We start from the raw sequence: 21,110 nt of genomic DNA, 5'->3' as shown, positions 1-21,110 counted from the left end.
CAGAGGAAGGTGCAAATAACCTGCCCATACTTTAAGGGAAGTTTCCTCCTAACCATATCATGTAGTGGTTAGTCAATGCTGTGAAGGATGTAGGTTTAATCCTTTTTTTTTTTTTTTTAATTGTCTAATATGAGAGTGGACATTCTTAGTGGTCATGTAAATGATTAATTACATTTTGAATCCTATTAAGCTCTTAACCTCTAACACTTTGGGGCATGAATTCCGCAGTCTAATTATTTATCATGTAAAAAAAGTAATTTTTATACATTTTGAGTTTGTGGCCTTTCCGTTTCATTGAATGTCACTTAACTAAAATGTGGTTCCAACTGGGGTTGAAAATGAGAAGCAATGGGTTGAAATTAAAGTGCTGCTCCCTTTTTAGTTTACATTTTAAAATTTTGTGTTACTTACTTTGAATAAGAGACTAATCTTAGTCCCAATCCTGGAACGAGCTCGGTGAGGGCAGACCATATAGATGTCTAGATAATGGAGAATGTGTGGTGTTCTCATTTATTTTTAAAAATTATTTCCTGCCTGTTCACAGGAAGATGGTAGCCTCCATGGAGAAAGCTCAGAGAGGGTTACAGCTGCAGAAAAAACTGAAACTTCAAATAGTATTTCTTAAATAATGGGTTTGAGCTTTGCAGAGTTATGAAAATTTACCTGCTGAGGCCCAAAATCCACTCACCTGCCTTTCCAGGGTGATGATGGGGAAAGGTATTTTACTTGTCTGTCCAAAACAAAACAAAAAAAAAAATGCTAATGCCAGGTAAGCAGGAGAGTAGACTAGTGCAAGGCTGTATTATTTTAAATTATACTTTGGGAAAGTGTTTTCCACCCATAAAGTGCATATAACTCTGATTTCCCTTTTTAACAGTACCTTCACATATGTTCTTCCTTCACTCTGCCTTCACTTACATGTTGTTTCTTCCCACTGGCAGCTCCCAGCAACCAGACTGCTAAAGAAAAAAAGGGAGTACATGGGGAGTGGGGGTGGGGAATAACCCCACATGCCTATCTGAGCCTTGATAATTCTCTTTTTTGAAGGGTGGGATGGGAAATAGAATTTGGGCCACACGGTGTGTAAAAATATTACATTACATACCAGTCGTGGAGTGACTGCATTCTATAGTACTGTAGCTTGCAGTTTTAATTAGGTTTGTTTATTGGTCAAAACTGATTCTCTCTCTTGTTCTTCCTGGATTTAGAGAACATCCAACACAACAGCAGCACAGGGAAAGGAAGAAATCTTTCTGAAGCTTCCCAAACCCTGCTCCAGCCTTTCTTGGGACACAGAGCTAAGAGAGTAAAGGCTCTTCCTGGCATTCCCTTGCCTGTGAGGAATGCTGTGCTTGCAGCTGCCCTTTTCCCAGAGTTTCTGAAGGAGCTAGCAGCTCTTGCACAGGAACATTCCATCCTGGGTTATAAAATACCGGGTGATGTTGACGATTATTATTAGTGTCTTTTTTTTCCCTAATACAATTAGCAGATTTTTAAATGTGAAGCTGCTTACAAAAGAAAGTTCTGCTTTGATACTCCTGACAATACTTGATCTGGGGGAAAAAAAAAAACCTCATTCTATGTTACCTTTATATTGGGCCTTATGACTTCCAACTGTGCAACATACTAATTTGAAATAGAACCCCTCAGGAATATATCATGTGTACCCTTCTTCCCTTGTGCAGTTACACAACTTCCTTTACCTCACTGCTCCAGTTTTCAATTTTGGCCTAGAAAAGTGGGTTGCCTGGTGGAAGAAATATCTGATATGTAAATATATATGAAAATTGCACAAAATTGGTCAAATAAGCCTTCTGTGTTAAGGGCCAAGATTTTGGGGGGGTTAAGGGGGGTGTTTGCTTTATTTTTAAAAGAAGAGTCTACAGTCCCACCTCTGAAATCCCCTTTACCAATGGCTGGGGTTGTGAATCTCAAGTGGTCTCATGTGTTCTAAATGCATGATTAGCTGAAAGCAGGTGCTGTACCCAAGACATACCGTATTGCCTTATGTTGCATACAAATCTGCAGCTCTCAGCTGTTGGTCTTTTGAAGTCAAATGAAATGTATAAGTGGATGTAGAGTGCAGACTGCTTGGAATTTTCCTTACAGTTTCTCAGCGTTCTTTGATAAATATTATATTGCTGCCTAAAATCTCAAGCAAGCCTTATTTAGTAAGATTTGCACAAAGTACAAAGCAAAATGTTTCTATGCAAGCTCTAACAAATTTGTAGAAGAAATTTGTTTGTGTTCTTCTATTGATAAGCTGAAGAAAAATATTCAATAGCTTTCAGTAGTGTTACAAGGGTGACTCCTATCTATTTTTGTTAAGTACTGCTTTTTATGAAAAAGGACAGCTTGCCTCTGAAAAGGTGCTTAATTTTTTTTTTAAATGTCATTTTGGTTAAGGAAAAACAAAATGACTACATGTAAAGAGAAACTCGTTATTTATTTTTAAGTTATGTGCTAGCTTTGCCTAATATTGCACTTTTGGGGTAATGGGGACAGGGGAGGAATGTTCAGCAGTTGGGGAGGAAAAAGTAACAGGGATAACTGAAAACTGTTTGCTAGTGACTAACTGCAAGAAAATTCTCTTCTGTGAGTAATGAGGTTCATTAGAAGAATCCCAACATGATGAATTGGTGCATCACTGCTGCATTTTGTCTTACTCTTAGTGGCATAATTGTGCTTCCAGTGCTAAACTTTGCTCTACATGAATGAGGGCTCAGTTCATGAAAGCCTTAATGCTTCCCCTTTCTACTACGAGAAAACTAAAACAACCCAAAAGCACTGAAAACCAGAGGTAAGAATGATATTAAAACAGTTTATGGTGCTGGTTATAATTCCTCAATACTGAAAAGCCCCATTATATAACTTTCCCAATTTCAAACATGCTATCTTCACTTAGGGAATGTAAATGAAAAACCTATAAAAAGAAAGATCAGGTACCATTTTGTAAAGTACTTAAATCACTTAGGAGCTGAAGTCCCATTAACTTAGTCCTTCGTCACAGGGGGGTATGTCTACACAGTAGTTAAATGCTTGCAGCTGGCCTGGGCTGCAGGCTTAAAGTTGCTGTGTAGATGTTTGGGCTTTAAGTTAAGCCTGAGCTCTGAGATTGTGTGTGTGTGTGTGTGGGGGGTCATACCAGAGTCCAGGCTCTAGTTTGAACTTGAATGTCTGTCTATACGACATTTTTTTAGTCCCACAGCCTGAGTCAGCTGGCCCAGGCCAGCCACCAGTCTTTTATTCCAGTGTAGACATACCCGTTGGTGCTTTGAAAAGTGCACCCATTTTCCATAACAGGGAGAGGTAGACTAGTGCCTGACTACACTAGGTTCTGTCTGTAGGAGACACCAAAAGTCCTAAAGTGGATCTGTACAGATTGCCACCTGCAAATACTTCCCTTGACCTGTCATCACTTGTCTGTCTAGATATCTGTAATGTATTCAGTTCTGAACACCAGCTGCCCTCCCTCAAAGCCCTGACTGCTGCAGCTCAGCCCTTTGTGCTCAGGCCCCTTTCTTTTCTGTTGTTCCTGCTCCATGCAACTCTTTGCCTGTCAGATGCAATTCCACCAAACCACCCTCTAACCTCCTTGCAGCTGCTCCACTCACCACCCATTAGATTGCCTTTTTTAAAAACTCATTTAATTTAGGAATGGGAGAATTCTTCTACTGATTCCATTGCTGCTGGAGCCATGGCCAACCAGCCTCAGGTCCCTTTCCTTCTTCTAGCAGCTGGTAGGGTCTTCACTCTCACTCAATCACCCACCTTAGAACTTTGGTTCATGCCTGTTCTCTCAAATTATCCCTCAGGGGAAGAGAGAGATGGCGAAGCATCACTTACTACAGTGCTCCAGCCTAATCTGGGCTGGGTCAGTGGTTGCTGAATTCCTTAAGCACTGATCTAATCTGTTCCCATGTCATCAAAGCATAGGCACTACCTTCTAGCAAGAAGCTGATGTGAGTGCTTTAAAAAGAATAAATACATGTAATAAAATAAGCAAACTTCAATGAGTCATAACCAAGTGGGTATTTACTCCCAAGAAACCATCCACATTTTTAAAAACTGTTAATGGGGTGAATTTGTTTGGTAATTCTCCCTTTCCTTGCCTTTAAGTTAAAATCAAACTCTGAACGGTTTAGGAATGGTTTCATATTAAATGGTCTCTCTCATTACAGTAGTCTGTTCTGAAGACAAAGGTAGATGGAGACCTTAAAATGTGGACTGTGCAAACTAGATCTGTAAGTTTTCTGGTTTTGACCCAGTAAACTGTAATAGTTCCAAAGGAGTTATTCCCGCCTACCACATTAGTGAGCTTTAAAAAACCTACAGTGTGCAGAGGAATTCTTACAAGTCATTACACTGTATGTGCACAAGGTACGCTTTAAACAAACAAAAACTCTGTCACCTATCTAAAAAGAGAGACCATATTATGGACTTGTAAATTTGGCAACCGATTCCTCAATTTTTGAGATACACAAAGGAAATAGCACATATAAGTCTGGTCAGTTTATACTCAAACTCTAAACTGTCCAAATAAAGATTCAATACTTCTGGTCTGAGATAGCGTAGGCAAGGTTTCAGTGAGGGCTGAATTACAAAACCATAACCTCCAGCAACCTGAGAAAAAATAAACTATGATATTGGTACTTCCTACCTTCAATGTGCAGAGCAAACTACATGTAATTCAGTATGAAAATGGTGGTTGTTTCATTATCAGAGCCTCAGATTAATAATCCTTTCTTGTTCAAGCCCTTCATCTGAATGCTGCTTAATATGCTGCTGCTTTCAAATTGGACTGATTTGGAACAACAGAAATCAAGACCTGATTCTGATCTGTAACATTGGTGGAGATGATGAAAATCAGACCCGAGGAGGGTTGTTGTTTTTTTGTTGTTGTTTTTTAATTAAAAAGGTTGCCCTTCTTTTAGTACACTTAGATACATTCCTTCAAAGTCTCTGCTGTTCACAAATTCCTTTCAGTATTTAATATTTCATCGGGGTTTGTCACATCCTGTAGTGAAAGTGCAATGCATTCACTTAGTGAAGTTATGCCTGTTTGGTGACTACTACCTAGTTGTCCTTAACACAAAAAGATTATCCAGACAGATAAGATTGATCCATTTAACAGAATTGTTTTTATAACTCGGGTAAAGGCACAGGTTTTCAGGGGGAAAAGAGTGGGTAGGTAATAACTCACGTACACTTAGTTTTCACCAGTTCCAACCTGGGCACTAGTGGCTGAAAGGCTTTGACAGCTCCTTGGCGTATGTGCAGTGAGACAGCTTTCTGTCCACTCCCTAGGGACGCAACTGTCTTGTTCAGCACAGAATGAGGGTTTACAGTCAAGCTGCCCTTCTACCACTAGAGAGGTAGGTCTTCCAGTACAAGGCTGAAGCATGCACTGTCATTGCCTGTGCTGGCATGCCTCTGGGTAAACAGAGGACTCCATTCTCCAGTGTGGTCAATTCAGCATAAGGATTTAAAAAAAAAATCTCTAGGATGGGAGAGAAAAAAAGAACAGTCTTATTTGGTGCAGTTAAATGATGTCACGCCTTTTAGTGTATTACTTTGAATTGTAGCCAGAGCTACAAAGTCATTACTGCTTACTGTGCAAATCTTCTTTTATACATTGATTATAACATAGTTCCTCTTTGAGGGCAGCTTGATTTAATAAGCAATTTACTGTGCTGTACTGACTGAAATTACTATGTCATGCCTACAGTTTTTATGAAGGCTGCAATTCTTACATTTATAACATTTAGACCTCAGCTACAATTGCAAGTAATATAGTACTTTTACCCATGCTAGTTCTGGCACAATACAGTAGTGTCATGCTGTCACTGTCTAAATTTAATTTAGGTCATTACAGGATGTCCTTGGTTGCACCTTTTGGGCTTTAGCGATAGAAGATGACATTAATTACCACCAACTAAGTTAAAACAACACAGGCTGGCAGTGTGGTACTCACTTCAGTGTGAAATATAGACAGAACTGAAATGTGTATTACTCTTGTTTGTCACAAGCAGAAAAAAGTCACAGTGGCCCTGTGTCAAGGACCATTACTGTAAAAATATAGAAGGGGGGGGGTAAAAGTTATCTCTTGTTAATGTGTTTTTGATCCTCTGGCCTCTAAGGGCTGCTGGGAAGTCATTACAGCTTACTGAGCAAATCTTTTTATTCATTGATTATAACAGTTTGTGTGGCAGCTGGATTAAGGCCTAAAACCCTTTATGGAACTTTTGTGCAAAGGCTGCATTTCTGAACAAAATAATTTTCTTTGCCAAAGTTAAAGTGCCCATGTATACCTGTGTTTGATATATTAGCTTCAAGAGAGCATTTGATATCACTATTTTATTGCAATTTGCTTAAAAATAACCAAGTGGATCTAGGCTAAAAAATAATGTAGCTGGCTTAAACCTAGGTCTAATCAAACTGTCTAAATGCTACTCTGTCAGCTTGGCTAGCACCCACACAGAATGCCATCTCATCTCTAATGGAAAAATGTAAGCCTTTAGAGACTACAAGTCTCAGCATTCAGTGCTCCAGCTTGAGCCAAGAGGCCATATCGCTGCTGGACACAACTCTCTGTTAACAGGGAGAGTGACATTCAGTTTACCAACTCTAGCAATATTTACTTTTCCTTAAAGCTCCAGCTCAGAGTATTGTGATTAAATTAAAGTCAACATTCGCACATAGAAGTTTCTAGTGCTCATAAATGTAGAGGAGCTTGAACCTTCAGCCTTCCTGTCAAGTTTGGTGGCAGAATTTTAGCAAAGTCCTGCTGGGAGCCTGCACCAGCATATTGCTCATTCAAACCTGCTTTCCTTTTCTTTAATATTGCATAACCCACCCTCCACAGAAGTCACCAAATCGGGCTGTCTGCAAGGACAGTGATTTGAACCCACAATTTATGGGGATAGAGAGCTGCCTTTAAAAAAAAAAATCCATTGGACACTTGTGCCTGCATCCTGGCCTGTTCTACCTGTTCTGTGCTACTTGGGTTTCAAAAAGCAGGTAGAAAGAAAATCAGCTTTGCTGTTTAGCTGGTATCAGGCCACTCTTCGGTTCCTAATCACTTCCCCTCCCTCAGGACCTCAACAAGAGAAGAGGAGAGGGCTGCTTCAGTAATCCTTAGCTACCAGAGTAGCTCCTTCCAAGTGCAACTTGAAGTTAGCATGAGGCTGTTCTAAATTGTACCAGGGCCCAAATCAACTAGCCATAGGAGTAGGGAGGCAAAGGTGAATCCAGTGCAGCTTGCCGGGACCTGTGGCTTTAATATATATTGCCTCACTTATAACATTAACAATACAATTACATCTGGGGCATTTGAACTGTACAGCCAACCAGATCCATGCTATATCTGAAAAGATAAATTGTGACCTCCTTGCTGCTGTAACTTGGTTTTCTCTCATCCTTAGATGAAGTAGAATGTTACAAACTTCCTGTCTGAATCATATGAAAATAGCTATGCAAGGGAGATACAGCGGAGGGCAAAAGTTTTGATGTAGTGCTCTGTCTCCTTTCTTGAGCACCCTGAGATTATAGCTTTAAACAAAAGATGAAGGAGGGTATTCGTTCAAGAGTGAGATGCTACTTTACACATACAGCACACAAAGGCCATTAATCTATGAAAGGCTGCTGCTGCTGCAGTTAGTGACTGTGAAAGTCTGTATATTACAACGGCTGCTCAGCAAAAAAATAAGATTATTACATTAGAATGATATCACAGCACCTACTTAATGGCCTGGAAAAGGGTTCAAATTACATTAACATTCACAAGTAGAATGCCTAACCTGTAATGAAAGTTTCCATCGGACACCTCTATGACATGGATCAAATTAAACTCTGCAGCCAGGGCTGATGGCTAAAGGTTGTCTTTCCTCATAACTCTCTCAATGCTAGAAAAAATATTTTGGCAGTTTCTCCCTCCAACCCCCAAATGCAGGATAACTGCTGCTACACACACACATAATCAATGCCCCCTGCCAAAAGCTTTTACACTCTATCGGGTAAGAGCCCATGTTTGCCTACCTCTCTGTCCATCTGGATGGGATTGTAATGACTGTGTATGGTGTCAACTTTTATACATTGGTGAAATTTCTCTCCGTAAGCTGAAGGGCCAAAGGAAATTCTCTCACACAGGCTGTGTATTAAATTAACACCGAGGATCTGGATGAAACTGTCTAACTCACCCTGCCTAACAACAGGAACACATCAGGCATCTAAGCAGCAGCTCAGTGAGGGCTTCAGTAGCAAACTGACACCGGAGTTAAGGGCAGAACTTGAGCCTTACTTCAAGGAAGCTCTAGCTTTTGTTCTTTGTACAAGCCTTGTGACATTGATCACTCCGTAGACAGACAGTCTCTGCACCCTCACCCCACAACACCCAGCCTGTGCTGCGTATTTGTCAGACAGTTGATTAACTCCTTGAGTATGTGGCGGAGTTGTCACTCTCTGTAGGGAACAAACTTTTGGGAAGTTTAGACTTGGCTCTAAGCTTTTTGGTAGGGAGCAGGAGAATCCTTCTGGCCATTTTTAACTGGATGTTTTATGTTCTGCTCAGAGGGGCACAAAGGCTGGGGTGTAGGGAGGATAGCTCAATCAAGTTAGCTGAAAGTGAACAAAAAGCACTTAACACTCAAACAGGATAACATGTGTGAAGCCATGGTAACCAGCCCTGTCGAAGCATAAGCTCCCCCCACCCCAGCTGACACTGCTTTAGACATGATAGCCAGCACCTTAATGAGCATACAAGGACTTCATACACATTAAGCTCTGATTAAAAAAGCTTACCCTTTTTGATTGTCAGTCAAGAAACATCCTGAAGATAAGTTTTTGTTCCTATGCAAAATGTTGGTTTAAAAATTCAGCAGGTGAGGAGTCCATAATATGGTTTCAAGTATCAGAGGGGTAGCCGTGTTAGTCTAGATCTGTAAAAAGTGACAGAGTCCTGTGGCACCTTATAGACTAACAGACATATTGGAGCATAAGCTTTGTGGGTGAATACCCACTTTGTCGTAATATGGTTGAAGATTTTTAACCTATGTCCTTCTGTCTGATTCTACTACAAGGGAAGAGTTTGTTACAATTATCCACTTCTAGTTTGTGCTGCCTTCCTTGTTCTCCATTGTATGTGTGGCAGGTAATGTTGAAAGTAGGTTGAGATTTATAGTAATTGCTATTTTAAACTTAAAGATCTAATGCTATATATTCATAGAATTTGTCCATGAATTACAGGCTATTTTCTACCCTATTACATAATTGCCTAGAACAAAATGGCTTTGAAAACAGGTAACCATTAAAGATATTTACGAACAGTAGTCATGCTATGGTATCTGAGAGCCTTCTATTTTAAGTATAGTGCAGTTACCCCCTCACCTGAGAGAGAGTAGTTAGCGTAACACACATCCCACTCCAAAGCTGCCCAACAAAAAGCATTAATAATACAAGAGGACAAAACCTTCTGGAAAAAGGTCGGGTTTGTTTGTTTGTAAAGGTAAAGAATAGGCTTAACACACATGGACCCATAAAATTCAAACTTTATGCAGATGCTCAGTCCATAATTCACAGTCTTGTGCCTTTTGTTTCCTCCCAGAATGGCAGGAGTTAAGGGCAGAGCATTAATCTAACAAATTCAAAGTTCAGTGTATATTATGGTTTGTGTCATAACCATTTATTATCTGGATGTGTTTTGTAACATTGATTGAAACTTAGCACTCTGAACGAAGTCATCATGGAACAAAACAGGTGCCACTAAGTACAAGATAAAATGGTGGTTTTGCTCAGAGGTGACAAAATGATAGTTAAGCCTTTGTTTGAATGTCACTTTAAAAACACAATTTTTTAAAAGGTCAACGTCTGTCATTGCAAAATTCAGAGTAAATCTTATCCTTTTCAGACAAAACAGGCAACTTAACGTTAATGCTTTTTGTCAGCTGCACAACCTTTTAACTAACTTATTTTTATGTGAACAATGGGTACATGTTTTATTCAATAAATATATTTGAAAACTCCTGCATTTTGCCTCTTTTCTGCTTAAACTGTGAGCTTGTTTGTTCAAATGTTTCCCTGTCAAGAAAGATAGTAGCACTGATAATCAAAGAATGAAGTACCAGTGAGCAGGGCTGAACTAGGAATTCCATAACTTGAAGACAATAGCTAGATTCCACAGAATTCTCTGAATTAAGCCCAGATTTTGAAAGGTATGTAAGAGCCCAAATCTCATTTTCAAAAAGGATTTAGGCATCAGAGTCAAAATCCCATTGACAGTCAATGGGATTTAGGCTAAGTGCCTAAATCAGTTAGGCATTGCAAAACTGAGCACTGCAGCATGTAAATAGCTTTAAAAACCTGGGCCTAAGAGCGTAGTACGGTATGTGCATGCATTCCAATGGCAAAACATTCTACCCTTCAGAAGTATCTTTGAGCTTGAGGATAACTGTGGTTGTTAGAAGGGATTATTTAGCAGCATCAAAAGAGGCTTCTGAACTCCAGAAACCACAGTCCATAGCCCTATCAAGTATTTATTATAGATGTAAGATTATAGATATGCATATAGCACAGGCTCTTAAAGTAGCAGGATTTTTCCATAATGCACAGGACTGCCTAGGCTTCAGCTGCCTTAGTTGGTTTTAGGGGCCTATTTAGCCACTGGGGAGCAGGTTTAGGATAGATCATCACTTGAAGGAAGGAAAGGCAGCTGGGCAGCCTCTTCTCCTTTCCCTCCCTCTGGCAGAGGCAAGGAAGGAGTGATATAGCACTGAGGAACTACTTCCCCTTCCTGACAGGTTGGGGGAGTGGCCAGCAGTGGCTAAGCTGCCACTGGGTGTTCGGCAGAGCGAGTAGGTGGTGTGTCCTGTTCAAATCATTACATTCCACACTCTAAAATGCATAAATTTCTATTCCTTCAGAAAAACATTGCTACGTGGCAAGATTGAATCACAACATACATCTGATACAAGTTCTAGAGTATTCAAACAAACAGCAATGTATTGAATCATTTACCTTTCTCATGTGTGCAAAACCAGCAACAGGAAAAGTGAACAGCACTCAATACTAGCTTCTCCTATTCATTTGCACTGAATATCTTTTCTTTTGTCCTGATAGAGGGTGAAGCATTCAAGGAAGACTGTATAACAAGATACTACCTGAATAACCACCAAAAGGGAATAATAATTCTGTTCCATGCTGAGACAACACAGTATCTTTTTCTAGCTCAGGCTGGAATTGAACTGTACAAAGTCCAGGGAATGTCCAGTCGTTCCCTCTGTAGGGACCTGTGCAAGTTGCTCTGAAAGTTACTGTGACAGCCTCTTCTCTAATATTTGTTTCACCAGCACAGGATCTGCTCGCCCTCTTGTTGTTCTTTGAACCAGTCCAATCAGTTTATTCAGAACTTTTGGGTTTCCCTTCTTTATCTCCATAACCTTGACAACAAGAGCACAAAGTATTTATCAAGAATAATAAAAGATGTTCTGTTTTCCCTCTAAACAGATGCACATTTTCTAACCTTAGCACCAGCTTAATGTAGGCCCAAAATTTAGTATTAAAGTAAGTTTTTTGGCCTCGATTCTGCAAGGGCTGTGTGTGGCTTGAACCCTACAATTGCCTGGAGCCCCACTGGATGAGCAGACGCCATTGCAGGATCAGGGCCTTAGTCCTAATAGAATTACTGGTTTCATTATTTATTTATTTATTTTTTTTTAAAGAAACCCCTTGCAGTGTTTTCAAGTCAAAACAGAGCAGTGCAGAAAGACAGACTTGTCTATTTTACTTTTTCTAATGGGGTGACATGCAAAAAGTAAGATAGCAATCAATAAACAGATTTTAAAGTGTTCAGTATCAACTTATTAGTAATAAATTGAAATGTATTAATTTGAGCTCAGAATTATTTTAAAAATTCTACTATGACAGTGTCCTTCTAAAGTGGAGACACTTGTATTTCATTAACACTGACCTGACATTTTTCACTGGAGCAGAAACTTTAGAACTAACCCTTTAAAACCTCTATATCAGATATAATAACTTGAAGGAATCTCTTGCAACAAAGCATTAAATGTTTAACTATGTTTATTTATCATAAAAATACTACCAGTGAGAGAGACAGGTTCCTTTTTTAGACCCACTGACTGATCCCAAAATGCCTGCACATTGGCCTGCACAATTACTGTGCACTGGCCACTTGCATGGCCAGTGAGGTTGTATGCAGAAATGGGTCAATGGCTAATACCCAATCTGAAAATAGAAAAGTTTAAGCTGGAAATGATGCCTAAAAAAACCTAACCGTTTAACAAGGGAAGTATGAAGTTCACCCTCACTGTGTCTTAAAATCAGGTAGGAGGTCTTCCTAAAAGATATGTTCTAGTTCAACCATGAGTTACTGAGCTCTATCATGTTTACTTACAGAGCAGGGGAAAATAATTCTCTGCATTGTGGGAAAGTATTAGGTGAAATTTTGTAGCCTAACTTATGCATGTTGTCAGACTAGATAGTCTCCACTGGTCTTAAACTTATTAATACGTCAACTACCAGCTGCATCATATTGCATGCACAATTGCAAATACATCCACCTATTATTGTATCTGAATTTTAGCCCATCTATAACATCCCAGCATAGATAAGGCATGTTGCTATCTTTATCTGCTTAAAATTACTTAAATTAGAAAGTTAAATTAAGTTTAGGTATTGCACTCATTCATAAATTGCTCAGTATTTGAGTGTTAGTTTCCCTTTTTTAAAAATAAACTACTATTAAAAAGCAAGGCATTTTCTCTTGCAATAGCCAACTACCTGTTCTGTAAGATAAGCTTTTAGTTCTTGCTTTAAATTACCATAAGATCTTCTTTACTAAAATGATCACCTGAAAGCAGCTGGAAAATAAGGCTGCTTTATCACAGCTGGCTTCGCTAAAACACCGGAAGCTGAGGGAGGAATTAAAAATTATTTCGTAAGAATTTATTATTGAAACAGGAATCTGGTCATGGGCCTTCATCTTTTGTGCTGTTGAACAGTTCTAGCTCTCTGCTCTTATGCTTCAGTACTCGTCTGAAAATACAGAAGCATGTTTATCAGACACTGCAAATGAGTCAATATAAGGGAGGTCATGCAGATCTACTGCAAGTTCATTTTCTTTATCAAAAGCTCTTTGCAAAGCTGTTAGTGTCTCCCAGTGAGACTCTGGCGTGGGTGGTATCGTTCTCAGAAGATGTTCGCTTTTTTTTCCAACTGCAAATGTCGCTAGACAATGTTTATACTTAAAATAAGCCATTAATTCCTGCTTTTACATTTTGCACTCCACAGAATACAAAAGCACTTTTTTTATAAAGCTGATATTGGACGTGATCAAAGTTACCCCTCCATTTTGCCCCCCTTTCATAATTTACAAGTTTACTTTTTCTAACTGAAAATCTCTGGAATCTTGAAATCAAAATGTTAGTGTAAGATTGCTCATGAGGGTTAGCCAGTCAGTATACGTTTCTTAGGAGAAGAGACATGCACTTTGCATAGAGACACAATAAAAGCCAACTTTTTAGCTTACCAACATTGATGCATCTCCTTTAAAGCTAATACTTTCATGTAGAATAAATAATGACTTCTTGTTAGATACCCTGAGTTTTCACACAGTTATATTAATTTCATCTCTTTGACCTTAGATATCTCCTAAGATGACAATGAAAAAAAAAAATCTGGGAATTATACTGATCAAAATTGCCAGGCCAGGTTAATGAAAGCGCTCTCTGCACACATACAGTTGAAAGGGACACGACTTCTACTGTGCTTGTTTTCTTGCACTATCACTTTTATGCATAGTCAGAATGACTTAGCTTCTTGGACAAGCCAGACTAATAAATCCTTCATTTCTCTTTGAAGATGTGCAAACAAATGCAGAGCCAGAGGAAAGATGGCAATTTAACCTGTTAGCATCACAGACTACCAACGTGTCCAAGCTGCTGTATTCTATTCCCACCCCGGTTCTAATCACCTCTTCCTGATGTCCTTCCACCACTGCCTGACAGATCTGTTCAAGCTCTTGCTGATCCTGGATCAGTTCAAGTTTCTTTTCTTCAACAATTTGAAGTGGGGTCTTCCCCTCCGCCTTCCACAATTCCTCAAGCACCTGCAGCGTCAAAAAAGATAGAGGAGGGGAGTCAGTGCCTGTTGCATTCACTCTTTCCACTGCAGTAATGTGAGTGAATTTAGTCAGAATAAAAGCAAAGGGTTAACATTTATGTGATTGACAAACTTTCCCATGCAGCTCTGTGGACACATCTCAATCTTGACTTGCTAGTGCCTCTCCAGAGCAAAACCTGCTCACCTACAAGAGCACAGGATGAGATCAAGCAACTTAGTTTAATGTATGATCTGAACACAGCTTAAAGTCGAGTGCAATGATCCAGAGCACACCACATCCCCTCCCTTTATTCTGAAGCACAATATGCATGTCACATAGCTTTGCAACAGTGATGCTCTTTGTGCCCCTACTGTAGAATTGCCATACGAGAAGGTGGTGTAGTAATCCCTTGTTATTCATATGAGTGTTGCTAAAAGAAATTACAACATGCATGGTCAACAGAGAATGCCACTGCAGAGAACTGACAATTAGCCAACTATCATGCCTAGACAGATTCCAGGTAACTCATTTCATTTACAGACCATCATCACCGCAGGAGGAAGAGAGTGAGGATGCTTAATAAAAGAAAAAATATTGCAAATCAGAATCCATGTGGCAGCCCTATCCCATCCATATCTCACCTCCAGGAATAGCTGGGTGAACCTAAGCTTCTGCAATAATTACTAGCTAATATGAATGTTTTTCCCTACTTTGTAGCAAGGCTATCACCATGGAATAAACTTGGAAGAAGAGAGCATTTATAAAAAAGCAATTTCCTTGAGCAGTCATTTTCTGTATTTCCTCTGTTCTTATTTCAGAGATGGGGGATGTGAGAGAGAAAGCCATTATTAAAACAGCTGCTTGATCTTGCCCTGAAGATATAATTGTATGTTTGGGCGGCCACAGTGTGCCAGGATGGAAACGAATGCCAAAAATGTAGCACTACAAATTTGCTGTGGGATCTAGAGGAGGCTGGGGTGAGGAGCCCTAATTTAAAGCCATTTTAATAATTAGCAGTGCAGCAAGATGGTTTATGAAAAACAAAATAAATAGAATGACATTTTAATCCTCTCATAGATTTTTCTCCAATAGGAAAGCCCTTCTACATGAAACAATGTGACAGTTGTGACAGGTACTTTAAGAAAACTGCATTGACGCTACCTACTCCAAGACAGGCGTGATTCAAATTTGCCTCCTATGCTCCAATCCCTTCTCCCCCCAATAGCAGCTTACTGTTTTTGTTTTGCCAGAGGCTTGAGAGAACAACAACAAAGTTGTCTCTGAAGCTACATTGCAGGTCTTGTGTTTTCCTTGTGAGAGGGAGAAGGGCAGAAAAGACTGATCAAATTATTAAAATTACTGATATCCAATCAGAGGCTGGTCTACACTATGCGTTTATACCGATTTTAGCAGCGTTAAACCGATTTAACGCTGCACCCGTCCACACAACGAGGTCCTTTATATCAATATAAAGGGCTCTTTAAACAGGTTTCTGTACTCTTCCCCACTGACAGGAGTAGTGCTGAAATGGGTAGTGTGGCCGCAAATCGACAGTATTGGCCTCCGGGCGGTATCCCATTGTCATAAACAGATAGTTAAGGGTTAATGTCTCTTTTACCTGTAAAGGGTTAACAAGTTCTGAACCTGGCTGACACCTGACCAAAGGACCAATCGAGGGACAAGATACTTTCAAATCTTGGTGGAGGGAAGTCTTTGTTTGTGCTGTTTGTTTTGTTCTTTGTTTGCTCTTGGGGCTAAGAGGGACCAGACGTGCAACCAGATCTTTCTCCAATCTTTCTGAAACAGTCTCTCATGTTCAAAATAGTAAGTACTAGCTAGAAGGTGGATTAGTCTTTTGTTTGTTTTCTTTATTTGCAAATGTGTACTTTGCTGGAAAGATATTTTACCTCTGTTTGCTGTAACTTAGGCTAGGGGAGAGGGAGTCCCTCTAGTCTATATATAGCTGAAGACTCTGTAAACATTTTCCATCTTGATTTAATTAAAAGCTTTCTTTAAGAACCCAACTGATTTTTTCCCCTTGTTTAAAACCCAAGGGGATTGGGTATGAACTCACCAAGGGATTGGTGGGGGGAAAGGAAGTGGGGGGGGAAGGTTAATTCCTCTCTGTTTTAGGATCCAAGGAGTTTGGATCAGTATCTCTCAGGGTAGCCCAGGGAGGGGAAGTCTGGGAGGGGGAAAAGGAGGAGGAATGGTTTATTTCCCTTTAAGACCCAAGAGGTTTGGGTCTTAGGTCCCCCAGGGAAGATTTTGGGGGGACAGGGAGTGTACCAGACACTGGAATTTCTGGTTGGTGGCAGCGCTGTCTAGGAATTAAGCTTAGAAGGGTACATGCAGGTCCCCACTTTCTGGACGCTGAAGTTCAAAGTGGGAATAATACCTTGACACCCACAGTGCACCATTGTGACCGCTCTGGACAGCAATCTGAACTCTGATGCACTGGCCAGGTAGACAGAAAAAGCCCTGCGGACTTCTGAATTTCATTTCCTGTTTGTCCAGCGTGGAGCTCTGATCAGCACGGGTGGCGATGCAGTCCCAAATCCAAAGAGAGCTCCAGCATGGACTGTACGGGAGATACTGGATCTGATCGCTGTATCAGGAGGCAAATCTGTTCTACCAGAGCTCCGTTCCAGAAGACGAAATGCCAAAGCATTTGAAAAAAATCTCCAGACAGAGGCCACAGCAGGGACTCAGCATGGTGCTGCGTGACAAGCGTAACAGAAAGCCAAAGAATCAAATGGACGCTCATGGAGGGATGGAGGGGGTACTGAGGACTCCAGCTATCCCACACTCCCCGCACTCTCCGAAAAGCATTTGCATTATTGGCTGAGCTCCAAATGCCTGTAGGGTCAAAACATTGTCCGGGGTGGTTCAGGGTATAGCTTGTCAATTTACCTCCCCTGCCCTCTCCCCCCCCCGTGAAAGAAAAGGGAAAAAAATCGGTTCTTGACTTTTTTACAATGTCACCCTATGTCTACTGCATGCTGCTGGTAGACGCGATGCTGCGGCACTGAACAGCAGCACCCTCTCCCCTTCCCCTCTCCTCCCCTCCCCGGTGGCAGACAGTACAATATGACTGCTATCCAGCAGCAGCAGCCCATAAGTGCTCCTGGCTGGCCTCAGGTGAGGTCAGCTGGGGGCGCCTGGGTAAAAATAAGAATGACTCCCGGTCATTCCCAGTAGATGGTACAGAACGACTGGTAACCGTCTTCATCATAGCAACTGGGGGCTGAGCTCCATCAGCCCCCTCCTTTCATGTCTAAAGAAAAGATTCTGTACTGCCTGGACTATTATAGCAGCTGGAGGCTGCCTCCCCCTCATTTTATCTCACTAACAAGTCAGTGTTTCTTATTCCTGCATTCTTTATTACTTCATCACACAAATAGGGGGGGACACTGCAATGGTAGCCCAGGAGGGTTGAGGGAGCAGGGAAACAACGGGTGGGGTTGTTGCAGGTGGGGTGGGGTTGGGGTGGGGTTGTTGCCCCTAGAATGGCATGTAGCTCATCATTTCTGCAGGATCTGACACGGAGCAGCTGTGCTCTCTAGTACACTGGTTCTCTAGCACACTTGCCCCATATTCTAGGCAGGACTAACTATTTTTAGATACAACATAAAGGAGGGAATGACCCGAGCAGTCATTCCCATTTTTGTCTCTGTGCTGACCTCAGCCAGGAGCACCCATGACAGCAGCAGACGGTACAGAACGACTGAGAACCGTCATCACCAATTTACAATGGCATGGCAGACGGTACAGAACAACTGGTAACCATCTCTGCTATAATATTGCAAAGGCAAATGAATGCTGCTGTGTAGCACTGCAGTACCGCCTCTGTCAGCGGCATCCAGTACCCATACGGTGACAGTGACAAAAGGCAAAACGGGCTCCATAGTTGCCATGCTATGGCATCTGCCAGGGAAATCCAGGGAAAGAGGGTGCGAAATGATTGTCTGCCGTTGCTTTCACGGAGGAAGGAATGAGTGATGAAATTTACCCAGAATCACCCGCGACACTATTTTTGCACCATCATGCATTGGGATCTCAACCCAGAATTCCAATGGGCGGGGGAGACTGCGGGAACTATGGGATAGCTACGGGATAGCTACCCACAGTGCAACGCTCCAGAAATCGACACTAGCCTCGGTACATGGACGCACACCACCGAATTAATGTGCTTAGTGTGGCCACGTGCACTCAACTTTATACAATCGGTTTTACAAAACCGGTTTATGTAAAATCGGAATAATCTCATAGTGTAGACGTACCTCGAGTTACAGTCACGATAAGTGATATTTTAATCCATTCCTATCTAAAACTCAAAATGCCCCCCCTTCCAGTTCATTCCTTAGCAACACTGCAGAGGCACCTGGAATAGGAAAAAATTCAGCTTACCCACTTCACTAACTATGCTGAGGGCTCACTTAAGGAACACCCACAGTTGCTTCCTCCCTACTATCAGCAGGTGCTCAGTCCTCTCCAAGGGAGCAGACGGGAAGCTTTCTGGAAGGTAATTCTCCCTGATCTCCCCTGAGGCATTGTGATTCCATGTCACACCTCATGGAAGTGCAACTTGCAATTTGCACACACTAGCTCAGAGAAAAACTCCCCAAAGATCTTGCTCAAGATGGAAACTAACCAAAGAACCCATATCTTTCTAAGAAAAGGGCAGAAACTGATTTTAGGTTGGCATGTACCAAACCTGCAATTCTGAAACCGTTGTCCTTTCCCAGACTGCCCAGGGAAGGAGGAGGGCACTGAAGCAAAACACACACACACAAAACTAACAACAAAATCCTCTATTCCAAGCAGAATTACCAAGAGAAGCCCATTGAGTGGGCTAACTTAAGTCAGGGCTAGGGAAGTTTGAGAATCAGGGAGCAATAACTGGTTCCCCTGACAGCCGTCTCATCTCCGATGCTAAGCATATCATGCCCAGAGAGATTTTGCCCATTACACAATATCTTAAGGGGACCAGGGAGAGACTGGATTTACTCTTGTAAATATACACAACAAGCTATGTCGGTTTGTGTTTTGTAGCTTTAAAAAGTATCCTTCTATTGCTTGAGTACAATACTGGCTCCCTCTATGGAGTACGTGGACACAAATCCTCCTTGGGCTATTTCTGAAAGTCGAGGAGAGAGAAGCTAATTAGTTATATTGGTTAGTCCATTTTAAGGAGAACCTTGGACACTGCGTGTAATATATTTCAGTAGTATTCAGAGGTTAAACAGAAAGCATTTTATTCATGTAGGCATAATCAAGTGCAGTTCTACTCCATTTACTTTTTCTTGGGCTCTTGTAGGCTTTTCTCAGCCAGAGAGAATTAGCCTCAAGGGTTTAAGGGCCCCTTTGCCCTCTGCCTCTCCATCTACATTGTTATACACATACACAGCGGAGAGACCAATTCTATTCAAACATGGTTTCCTATTAGGCTGATGATATAGTTTAGAGAAATAGCTAGCAGATTTGACAGGCCAAAAGACTGGCCTCATCCTACTCTTTTTTTAATGTTCTAGTCTAGATAAAAGTCTAGTCTAAAAGCAGTGTAAAATAATTTTAATTCATCCACACTAAGTGGTCAAACCAGGCTATAAACTGGCTAAACATGAACAATGGAGCCTAATTATAAAGTCTCCAATGCCAAAATGAAATTCTCAGTCTCTCCTTCATTACTGAAATCCCAACAGCAGCAACTATAGACTCTAGCCAAGGTTTGATTCAGACTATTGCCAGGTTCTGCCTGCTCTAGCCATGTAGGCCTAGCACCAAACCACTGGTCAGAATGATTTAGTAACAGCTTGCAAGTCTTGCATCCACAAAAGCGTCATTTTAAGCACTTTACAACTTGAATGTGCAAGCTGGTTGTGACACCTGGGAAAAGGTTTTCATTGAAACCAGTCTGCAACCGCTTGTTCCATGTATGGGTACAAATACTGCTACACCATTCTGGCCCGTCCTGTATCCATGCCTCCTCCCAGAATGCAATGTCTTTGTGTTTGCAAATTATCCAAAAGCCTCCGCTTCTAACAAGTGCTGTGCACTTTGGATCAGGTGCTCCAGATTCCCCAGACTGCATTGTTACAATCATGATTGTAAAAGGGTCCTGTTCAACTTAGGTTCATACACTGTGCTCACCTCCCTGGTATCTACTGTATGTAGAAGTGCCAAAAGGTTCTGTCAAAGTATTGCCGTGCAGATGAGCTAAACTATTGTGCAAACAACAAATGTTGTCAATCCATGTGCCTGCAATGGTAGGCCTGGATTAGCGTGCACACTATTTTTGAAGATAAGTTTGGTTTGTGTGCTATAATTACATAAACACAGCAGTGTCCCTTCTTTGACATGCAATATCCACCGTGTAACCTTCCACATTTAATCAATGTTCACAGTTTTTATCTATGTGGATTTTATTGCCTTGTACAACTGAGAATGAGCACAGACCTCTTAAAAATTTAAACTGTTGGCACTTCCTGCAGTACAAGCATATGCATATCTATGACTATTTGCTCATCCCATCAAACTCTTCCATCTTTTCTTGTTGGCTCTGTCTTCATTACTGCAGTTAATTCCTCCCACCCACCTCAAATGCTGTACTGCATCTGCTGTTGTCTGTATATATATATAGCCTTTTTCGCCTTCAGGGCATCCAATATCTCTGCCTACTGCAGAGAACTGTTATAAACATTTGTTATTCTTCTGACATCTAGGCAACCAAACACTTTTCTAAATACGGCAAAGTTTGATAGCATCACTCAGTGATGGGCAAACAGAGTTATTACTCTGTGTCTGAATTCAGACACAGAGTGCAATACATATACTACAAGGAGCTGGTAATTAAGCAGGAGATGCAATCTCTCTGAAATTCCTCATTTTATATCCTGTCAAAACTGCCTCTGTATAAATAAATTAAAATGAAAAAGCTCCGTTAAAACAACGTTAACTTTCTGACTTAAACACCACAACAAGGAAACAGCTA

General features: G+C 41.0%; 2 protein-coding genes across 8 annotated transcripts in view; one reads left to right on the top strand and one right to left on the bottom strand.

Annotated features, from left to right (window-relative positions):
- Positions 1–21,110, top strand: part of FAM160A1 (family with sequence similarity 160 member A1) — a 156,488-nt gene that overhangs the window by 134,576 nt on the left and 802 nt on the right. For 2 of the 6 annotated variants that reach the window (XM_030563553.1, XM_030563552.1), the window contains one exon: positions 1,209–10,269. The exons of 1 other annotated variant lie outside the window; for it this stretch is intronic. In XM_030563553.1, coding sequence (XP_030419413.1) covers positions 1,209–1,459 — 251 coding nt within the window. In that variant the 3' untranslated portion in view covers positions 1,460–10,269. Of the gene's footprint in view, positions 1–1,208; positions 10,270–21,110 lie in introns of those variants that run through there. 3 more of the 6 variants (XR_004000521.1, XR_004000520.1, XM_030563555.1) reach the window with 3 other exon arrangements.
- The window catches only part of GATB (glutamyl-tRNA amidotransferase subunit B), a 54,865-nt gene continuing 44,404 nt past the window's right edge, over positions 10,650–21,110 (bottom strand). For both annotated transcript variants that reach the window (XM_030563557.1, XM_030563556.1), the window contains 2 exons: positions 13,988–14,122; positions 10,650–11,432 (listed from right to left, as the gene is read on the bottom strand). In XM_030563557.1, coding sequence (XP_030419417.1) covers positions 11,304–11,432; positions 13,988–14,122 — 264 coding nt within the window. In that variant the 3' untranslated portion in view covers positions 10,650–11,303. The remainder of the gene's footprint in view (positions 11,433–13,987; positions 14,123–21,110) is intronic.

Source organism: Gopherus evgoodei, chromosome 5 (assembly GCF_007399415.2).
Source record: "Gopherus evgoodei ecotype Sinaloan lineage chromosome 5, rGopEvg1_v1.p, whole genome shotgun sequence".
Classification (NCBI taxonomy): domain Eukaryota; kingdom Metazoa; phylum Chordata; order Testudines; family Testudinidae; genus Gopherus; species Gopherus evgoodei.
Note: the sequence above shows the minus strand (reverse complement) of the source record. Positions and strands in the feature narration are given on the sequence as shown.